At 37.0% G+C, this 8887-nt stretch overlaps 2 protein-coding genes across 3 annotated transcripts; both read right to left on the bottom strand.

Annotated features, from left to right (window-relative positions):
* Positions 1-1136: 1136 nt before the first annotated feature.
* LOC105249953 lies at positions 1137-4328 on the bottom strand. 2 transcript variants are annotated; one of them, XM_025408297.1, is made up of 7 exons: positions 4076-4251; positions 3639-3749; positions 3320-3461; positions 2841-3258; positions 2113-2639; positions 1725-1916; positions 1137-1550 (listed from the first exon to the last, which is right to left on the bottom strand). In XM_025408297.1, the coding sequence occupies exons 3-7, from the start codon at positions 3435-3437 to the stop codon at positions 1438-1440; spliced, it is 1368 nt and encodes a 455-aa protein (XP_025264082.1). In that variant the 5' UTR covers positions 3438-3461; positions 3639-3749; positions 4076-4251; the 3' UTR covers positions 1137-1437. The 2 variants fall into 2 exon arrangements, with proteins under 2 accessions (XP_025264082.1, XP_019882703.1); XM_020027144.2 differs by lacking the exon at positions 3639-3749 and having other exon boundaries at positions 4076-4328.
* Positions 4329-4604: 276 nt separating this feature from the next.
* LOC105249951 (slit homolog 1 protein) lies at positions 4605-7694 on the bottom strand. The gene is made up of 5 exons (XM_011255767.3): positions 7487-7694; positions 6096-6506; positions 5699-6015; positions 5233-5603; positions 4605-5161 (listed from the first exon to the last, which is right to left on the bottom strand). Exons 2-5 carry the CDS (start codon positions 6351-6353, stop codon positions 4920-4922), a joined length of 1188 nt encoding a protein of 395 aa, XP_011254069.1. The 5' UTR covers positions 6354-6506; positions 7487-7694; the 3' UTR covers positions 4605-4919.
* Positions 7695-8887: the final 1193 nt, after the last annotated feature.

Below are 8887 nucleotides of genomic sequence, written 5' to 3'. Positions count from 1 at the left end.
TTGATTAGGTATCTTTTTCAATTTAATAAATCTATTATTTACTCTTTAACCACTTCTTTTTGATACTCTGCATAATGCTTCATATGAGACAGAAAAATTTAAAACAATGAAATTTTTATGCTGAATTTTTAATTTTCAGTTTTCACTTGAAATATTATCGATCTCTAACATTTTTTCAATTGTAATGAACCAACTTATCGCGATAATTTGGGATATAAGTGTCTTTGTGAGTATATAAAAAATTAAGTATAGTTTTATTTAAATTATTGTATATCTCTTTTTTTATTTTATACATACGCATATATGTTGCCAAAAAGGGTATATGAGTTTAGGCAGTTTAAGCAGCTGGCAATGATGAAAAAATGATAAGAAATCATAAATAAAAAATGAATATGCAATAATCCGAAGAATAGCTTTAGCTAACAATTTTGTATTTGTACAGTTATCGATGTCATGATTATACAAGCATTTAAAAGGATTATAATAATTGTTAATTCTACAGATTATATAATTTTAGTATGTCTTAGAACAACGTTATATGGATCTAGTGTGAATGAATGCAATTTTATAAGTATAATAAATTAGATAATTATTATGAAATTATGGGCAATAAATTAGGCGATTATTGCATACATGATATATCTCTATTATACGCGAGAGAAAGAAATTATAAGCGTAGTTTTCTTCATTTTTGTCATTTTATCCTATTTAGTTATAACGTAATTTTTGTCAGCTAAACTATACTCGGAAAACGTGCATTATACGTAAATTTTAAGAGTATCGAATTTTTTTTAATTTACTTTAAGACATTTACTTTTTAAGAAAAATAGAGCGCGTGTGCAAGATTTCACGGAATTTCGTTTTTATTCCGTTTTTATCTTGCAATTATCTTGTGATATATAATTCTATCTTTTCGTATTATTGTGTTTTATTTTATATAAATAGAAGTTATATATATAACTGATGTTTAAATGCGAAGAAATATGATCGAATCTATATATTCTTACCAAATAAAAAAATTCGAAGGATAAATAAAAAATGGTAGCATAAATTTATCAATAAGAGCATGTAAAATAAAAAAATCAGTGTGATAATACCGTAATGTGCATTGTTAATATTCGAGATTAAAAGGAATATTTTAATAAAGATTCCAAAGACACTTTATTGCTACAACACGGTCACAATTGTATAATTTAAAAGTAATTTTTTATATCGCTCCTCATCTCGAATTAAATAATTATTTTACAAATTGCACAATTTATATTGTATGGAGCACAAGTCTATTCTTAAGATTATCCTATGAAAGAGTATTTTTTAATATTTAAAGGAATTTATAATGAATCAATCACACTGTGACTTTCATCATCGATATCAATGCCTTGTAAATATATCTATATAGGAGAATGTAAAAATGACTTTTGATGTTTTGTAACGGGATTAACCATTTCTATGTCTCCGTGCTTGTACAATTTCCCAAATAGACGGTACGGTCCAGTAACATCCACCGAGAAACTGCAGCAATGCAACCGCGCGAAGGCACACGTTCTCACCTGTAATTATGCCAAATTAGTGGATAAATCGAGAAACCCCAATGTCCGAATCTTTTCTCTTATTATTGTTATCGTATTTTATGCTGATTGAGTATCAAATTTAAGAAATATCTCTGTAAAATCTCTTGTAAAGAAAACAAGAAAATAAATTTCGATGTTACACAAAATACGTACTATGCACGAAACAAAAGGTCAGCACACCCAGTCCGACTAAGGTGGAGAACAACTTGTGCGAGCGATGTGCAAATTGATTTCCTAACACATCGCACAATGTTAAGTCCTGGCAGGTGAGCCAGCTGCTGATGCTAATTCCGCCAAGTAGCGAGCATGTCAGAAACCAGTAATAGTTATTCGTATAAGATAAACCTATACAAATAAAACAATGGTGAAAATGATAACAAAATGTCTTTTATGTAATGATGATGTTTAAAAATATAATTGTGCGTTACTATAATAAGTAATTAATATTATATAAGAGAATAAATGGTTTTACTGTTGGATAACGTTAGAAAAATGTGCACAAGAAATAGTTCAGTTTCGGAGGGTTATGCTTGAAATGTACCTAACATAATAATACTGCCAAGCCAACAGGCGCTCCCGAAATATATCCTTCTGTACTGCGTGGTAGTCGTGACGGACCAATAACTGGCAATGCTAGGTATAAACGAACCGAGGCCAGCGACCACCAGCAACGTCACCCAATCGTCCGAATGATAAACGGACGATCCCGTGGTTCGTTGCAGGAACACAGCGGGTATCAGAATCCAAAAGTAGAGCGAACCGGCTTTCACTCCGATCCACGTCATCACGGCTGCCCAAAATCGGAAGTAACGAACTACGTAAAACTCTTGCTTCCACTTGCCGCCCGATTGCATGGTCGGACTGATGAAGAGCTCGACTTCTTCGTCCGGTTCCTGATATGCGTAGATACTGTTTACCTCGCTGAATAAAGGCATGACATTCTTATCGCGTTTGTCATTCTCGTAGCCGGCGTTGTCCATGCCGTTAGACTGTCGCTCCGATTCTAATTCTCTGTCCGGGGATAATCTGATGCCCAATTCATTATCCTCATCGGTTGGCAGAAGTAATCTAATATTAATCAAGACGTCCGTTATATGGAATATATTGAAAATTGAAAGTTACAGATTATAAAAATACTGAAAACTGTACAATTGAGATGTATTCTTCCATTTCCAGAAATTTCATAAGACAACTTTGTTGCAATTGAAGACGCGTATTCTCATGCAAATTTAAATCTGGAGATGGGACAAAAATGTCCCGTCCCTTCACCTGTAAGGAGATGCTCGCTGCGGTGGCGGGGAGCGCAAGGCCAGCGTGCCCAAGGTGGAGGGAATGAAAACGATCGTCATTAGCAGGATACCATTCTTCAGTCCGATCCCCACGAGTAAGAAGTGCGTGAGTGCCGGCACGATCGTGAAGCCGATGGAAGCGGCTATGTTCTTCAGCGTCAGCACCAACGGCAACTTGACCCTGAAGTGCTTTCGCAGCATGGTCTCGCTCTCTACGATCACGAAACTTGCTCCTACGCCCATCACCGCCCCGGCGCTCAAACTGGCCAGATACGCGCCCGCTCCACCGGTCGCTAGGTATCCGGAAGCTATAACACCCGTGGTAAGGAGGGTAACGCCGATCAAACCGACCAGTCGTGGTATTGGTGCCAGATCTGTGATCGTTTTGGTCCATGGATCTAAAAGATCGCGAGCGGGAATAGAGTCGAGATATTGATGAACCGTACGTCAAATAAGTACCTGCCAGACTCCAAAAGGCGACAAACAATATCGGCGTCAAGGTGATCTTTGCGCTCCACAAGTCAAAAAGGAATAATGCGTTATTCGTCGTTAAATAACCCAGCACTATGCCGTACATCGACAAGACGCTAGGCACGGTTATCTATATGTAAGTTTTATATACAACTTGTAAAACTAGTTCATATATACTAGTATTTATATATTATATTCGCATTTTATAAAAATATTTTAATGTTTTCAATGTATCGTGATTTAATAGACGTGTTATACAGGGTGTCAAGAAATATAGGCACAATAATATCAAAGAATCTGTACTCACCCACCGAAACAATTACAATTACGCAATTACTTGGATTTACATATCGTATGTAACAATTGTGAAAGATTATATACATTCCTCGTATCCGGCGAATTTATGTCGCAAACACACCTGGAACAAAGTTATATTATATTCCCCAATGTTTTTGGAGCATTTTATAACGCGTCGTCGCTTGTGCGCATGAACAAAGAGAAGAGATAACAATATCCTTCGATGATAAATTGAGCATATATCTCTGATACCCTGTATCGCATCGAATATTACTCACATTTCTGTTTTTATTAATTAACTTTATCTAATTGCTTTTATAACTTTATAACAAAGAATGGTAAGAGCTGCTTTTGATATATGAATGAATATAGAATTATGGCATTTATTGTTTAAGTAGAAACACAACTTTCGTGATGACTAAAGTACACTCATTGATTAAATCAAACCTGGATGAAGGCAACACCGATGAGAACGATCCACGAATAGCCACCATCTGGAGCCGTCGGTCCTAGCTCTGGGAATGAACTGACAACTTCGTCGAGACGAAGTCGCCCGACGAGCGACATATTTTTCTGATTGCGTTCGCACTAGACAACAAGCAATACTCGATGCAAACTCGTGTGAAGAACGATATAATAATAAAAACGTAATGAACTCTCAAACACGGCACTCTTTGTCGTTTCGAACAGGTTGTCATTAAAGCAGCGTAAATTACATTCTATACGGTATCTAATCTTAACTAAGGTGTCGACCGATAGTGATAAGAAGGTAAAATCGTGTGCGTTACACTTACGGGAGCTTAACTCTCACGCACATTTCTAGAATTTAATTCGCGCTAATCTGTTATTTGTAACAAAAATTTATCTACAAACATGATATAAAAATCTGCTATGAAATGCTGAAAAAATAGTTTCAAGAGAGAAAGAGAGAGAGAATCGTAATAAATTATGTTTATTTATAAACAGGTTATACATTGTAAAATTAAGTCGGATGTTACGATATTAATTACAATTTTTTTATAATATGGAGCTCGGTGATTTTGTGTAATATCTGAAAATACATCATTTGATTTTTCGCATGCGTCAAACACCATAACACACGAATTGCTTAATTTAACGGTATCAACATGACGTGATACCGTTATGACTATAAACATTTTACAAAGTTTTACGCGCAAAAAATACGATATCTTTAACTTCATTGTTTTTAATATCGGAATTAATTAAACGAGATCGCGAGTTTGTCTCTTCACAGAATGAAAATGTTTCATTCCAAGTACAATTTTTCCCTTCATACATCTTCGCGAACATCACCGTTCGCTATCGAAGTATATCTCACTCTCTTGCTGACTGAATCGAACACCGGCTCGATCTTCTTCTGAAGTTTCGTCCGTTGCAGATAGACCAGAGCGCATACCAGGGCGATGAGTACCATCGAGAGGAAGCAAAGTAGCACCGTTGTTCCTCGTCGGGCGGAAGCTAGTAATTTCGGTGCGCAATTCTTCGTTTCGTGAAAGTCGTGACTTACATTTCCTAATAATAGCAGAAGAATGTAAATTTTAATCTTCATATAAAACGAAAAAAAATGTAATATTCAAGAATACCTTCATAACACTGTAAGCTGGCTTTGTTTCGAAGGAACACTCTCGTCTTTTTCATCCATTTGATGAATGGATTGAGCCTGCAGGAACACTCGAAAGGATTGCCGGCAAAGTCTACGGTCACAGACCGATCGTGTTTAGCGAGATTGTCCATGACATGGAGATCGCGCTCGAGAACTTTCGTGAATTTATTTCGCCGAAGATCCAGGAAGCGCAGATTGTGCAGGCATGAGAGATTAAAGTGAAGCGCGCTCAGCGCGTTATCGCCAAGATGGAGATCCAGGAGATTCGGTAGATCGCAGAACACGTTGGCGTCCCGAAACTCCGAGATTTCGTTTTGCTCCAAGTGAAGTTTTATTAGTTTCGTGAGATTACTAAAAAAAGTAAAGATTAGAAAAAAACGTTACATTTTTCTTTCAGAACCAAGCGAGAACTTGAGAGAGAGAGAGAGAGAGAGTGACGCGTTCACCTGTTGACGAAAATATCGTGAAGCGTCGACGCCAAATTCCTCGGTGGACCGTCCTCGAAAGCGTCGGTCAAATGAAGCTCCAGAAGAGAGACGAAGTTGGAGAACACTCTAGGATGACTTCTCGCGGGATCGAACGAAAGTTCATTGAAGTCGAGTATGAGACGCTCCACGTGTTGCACGTGATGATAGGTCTTGCCGCGAATTTCGCGTATCTTGTTGTTCGACATGTCGATCACTTTCAGATACGGTAAGCTATCTAGAGTGCCGAACACATTCCACGGCAGTTCCTGCAGTTCGTTTCCCGTAAAGATGAGCACCTGATAAGTCGAAAGAAATGAATAGTGTTATGCCACGTATGTAGAGTATCGCATCTCCTTAATCTTATCTAGTGACGCACTTGCGTGTCGTTGGGAAGATGCGCCAGCGGGGAAGTGTCGTAGAATCCTGCGTTTGTACAATTCACGACGTACTGATGATGGCCATCGTAGCATGTTTTCATACAGTGACAAAGACCTTTGAAGGCCGGGCCGCACCTGAGTTTGGATGTCTCCGACGTCTCCAGAGAGTGAAAATTCGGGTCGTTGCAGTCATTGATCGATCCAGCGATCGATGCAAATATAAGTACAAGTGTTGAAGAAAGAACAATAGTCTTCATCGTGGCTGTTGACGATGATGTTGACGATGATTTCACGGAGCCTCACAGATTCGAAGCAATTTCGAACTTACATTTACGATCGTACATCCGATCGCTGAATGTGCCGCTCGAGATTTATCAGTCGGGAAGAGTTTCGTGCATCACGCTCTTTATCTAGATTTATATTGATAGATACGCAATCGTCAAATTAGCTATTTTCAAAGACTAGAAGAAGAAGGATTAAAAGATTAGAGACAAAGAAGGGAGATAGAAAGGGCCCTTTGTTATACATCAATCGATACAAGCAAGCAATTCTAATCGTTTCGTGTTTGAACTCAATAGTTCGAAAATTTAAACAGAGAGAATTAAATCATAAATTTACGCGATTGCACTCTGATACGAAGCGTTACACCGTCGTATCTATCGACAATTTAAAATCTCAGTTTTGAAGTAGGTCGCTCAATATCGTATCTTCGACTCGGAAAAAATATGTTAAACTGGCTCACCCACGCGATGTCGAGCAAAAAGAAAATTCTAAATGCCTGGACTCTTTTGAATATTATACAAATATTATACAAATATTATACAAATACGACGAAATCATACACGCGGTTACATAGCGTGATATGTGACCGTGGCACGGTTACACTTGGTAGCGTTGGCATTGACAAAAAGCACATTAAAATTACGCCTCCGATTGATAATTACAAACGAAGGCAGATGTAAAAAGCAAATGGCTTCGATCGACTTTATCTTTCGAGTATTCAAATAAAAATAATGGCTTTTTCTCTTTCAGTAATATATTCTTAATTAATTAAAACGCGGAAAAATCTTGAGTTTGTATCATTTTATTAAAAAAAATTGCTTTAATATAATCAGCCAAATACGTTTATTGTTCGATATCTTTATTATTTATTAGATTACACGAGCGTAAATTTCAACATTCATCGAGATTGAGTCGTAGAAAATTTTTATCAAAAGATCTCACTTATTATTCCTCTCGCATGTCAAGAGAAAAAAGAAACTCGAAGATTCCCGTACGCCTTTCGTCCGAAATAGGGAGTGCACCGTCGAAACTGTATGTTTGACGTTGTTGCGAAAGAGAGAAAGAGAGATCTCTGTCCTGTGAACAAACTCCAATCGAAAGCACGCACCTTGTTTCGGTAATTTGCACCAAAGATTTCGGAGTTGAGGAAAGAAAGATCGTCGTCCCACGCCAAGCACGGGAGCTTAGGAAGCAGCGAAACGCGGTGCACGAAGAGCGGCGGACTCTCGAATAAGAGGAAGGACAGGAAGCGGACGCTCCTGTTCTCCGCACCACGACGGACCGCGCAACATTGCTCGGCCGTGCTTCATCCCGACCGCACCTGCAGTCCCGCTCCCTCCTGGGCCCCTTGCGGGCCCTCAGGTACATGGAAACCGGCCCCCTCCACGTTCCATTACTTCTCGTTCCCTCCGCTTTCTCACTCTCCTTGTGTGATCACCTTCTTCCGATCTTTCCTTTCTTCTTTTTCCTTCTCACAATCGCTCGCTCGCTTCGTTCGTTCCGCTTTGAGCTCATCGTTATTAACGTCTTGCAATGTGTTCACCGGATAAGGATTCACGATTAAAAGTGTGTAAAATACTTATGCTTTATACAGTTGACACTACGAACACTCATTGTGTTCGTAGTGTCAACTGTATAAAGCATAAGTATTTTGTGATGGATTATATTCTTGACAATATTTCTAAAAAAATTCAAATTTACGAAGAAAAGGATAAACTAATAAATCAACAATTAGACCATTAATTTAATCATATTTAAACACTTTCGTAAAGGTAATATCTTTATTTGTAAAGAACTGTGTATATATATATATATATATATATATATATATATATATATATATATATATAAATATAGAAGCAAAAATGGAAGTTTATTCGTGGAATATAATTGTCTCAATTTCACGATGTATAATATAACATTGCGGGAGAGCGCAAGTAAATTTTTTATCAGAAGTTTACGCTTTATTCTTACACACGCAAGTGTAATATAATTTTACACTTATAGATTTTTTATCTTTTATATTAAACGGCAGACAACATTAAATTTAAATGTGTACAAATACAGTTCGCGCATTAAAAAAATATAAACTTGAAAAATAATCAATAGTAAAATTTAACCAGGAATCTGTAAAAAAACAGAAATTTTTGTAGATATATGCGTGCGTACGTGTATTTGTGCACATGTGTGCGTGTATTAATACAGAATCGAAAGAGTATTGTACGATTTTTACTCAAAATACGTATTGCTGTTACACGCCGTTTTGTATTTTTTTTTACATACAAACAACAATTACATTTTGTGTAAAAATTTCTTTACATAACATCAATGATTTCGTTGCCTACTATAAAATTATTTATGTTTTATTAAACGGCGAATATATATCTCGAATCACGATTTAACAATTCATTTGATTGCGAATTTTAGCAGCCTCTAATTTAATCACCTCTTTAGATTTTCGTTCGCGACAACTATCAAGATGACTAAAGATGTCAAAAACTTAATTTTA

The sequence above is a fragment of the Camponotus floridanus genome, unplaced genomic scaffold (assembly GCF_003227725.1).
Source record: "Camponotus floridanus strain SB8 unplaced genomic scaffold, Cflo_v7.5 scaffold20, whole genome shotgun sequence".
Taxonomy (NCBI): Eukaryota; Metazoa; Arthropoda; class Insecta; order Hymenoptera; family Formicidae; genus Camponotus; species Camponotus floridanus.
Note: the sequence above shows the minus strand (reverse complement) of the source record. Positions and strands in the feature narration are given on the sequence as shown.

Bases quoted from the DNA above. Each gene is read 5' to 3' on its own strand.
- LOC105249953 (XM_020027144.2), bottom strand. From the start codon at position 4,195: ATGTCGCTCGTCGGGCGACTTCGTCTCGACGAAGTTGTCAGTTCATTC. The intron at 3,259-3,319 runs GTACTTATTTGA...GCGATCTTTTAG, and splicing joins CGCCTTTTGGAGTCTGGCAG to ATCCATGGACCAAAACGATC. The intron at 1,917-2,112 runs GTACATTTCAAG...TTATTTGTATAG, and splicing joins TGGCAGTATTATTATGTTAG to GTTTATCTTATACGAATAAC.
- LOC105249951 (XM_011255767.3), bottom strand. From the start codon at position 6,353: ATGAAGACTATTGTTCTTTCTTCAACACTTGTACTTATATTTGCATCG. The intron at 6,016-6,095 runs GTGCGTCACTAG...TCGACTTATCAG, and splicing joins ATCTTCCCAACGACACGCAA to GTGCTCATCTTTACGGGAAA. The intron at 5,604-5,698 runs GTGAACGCGTCA...TACTTTTTTTAG, and splicing joins CACGATATTTTCGTCAACAG to TAATCTCACGAAACTAATAA.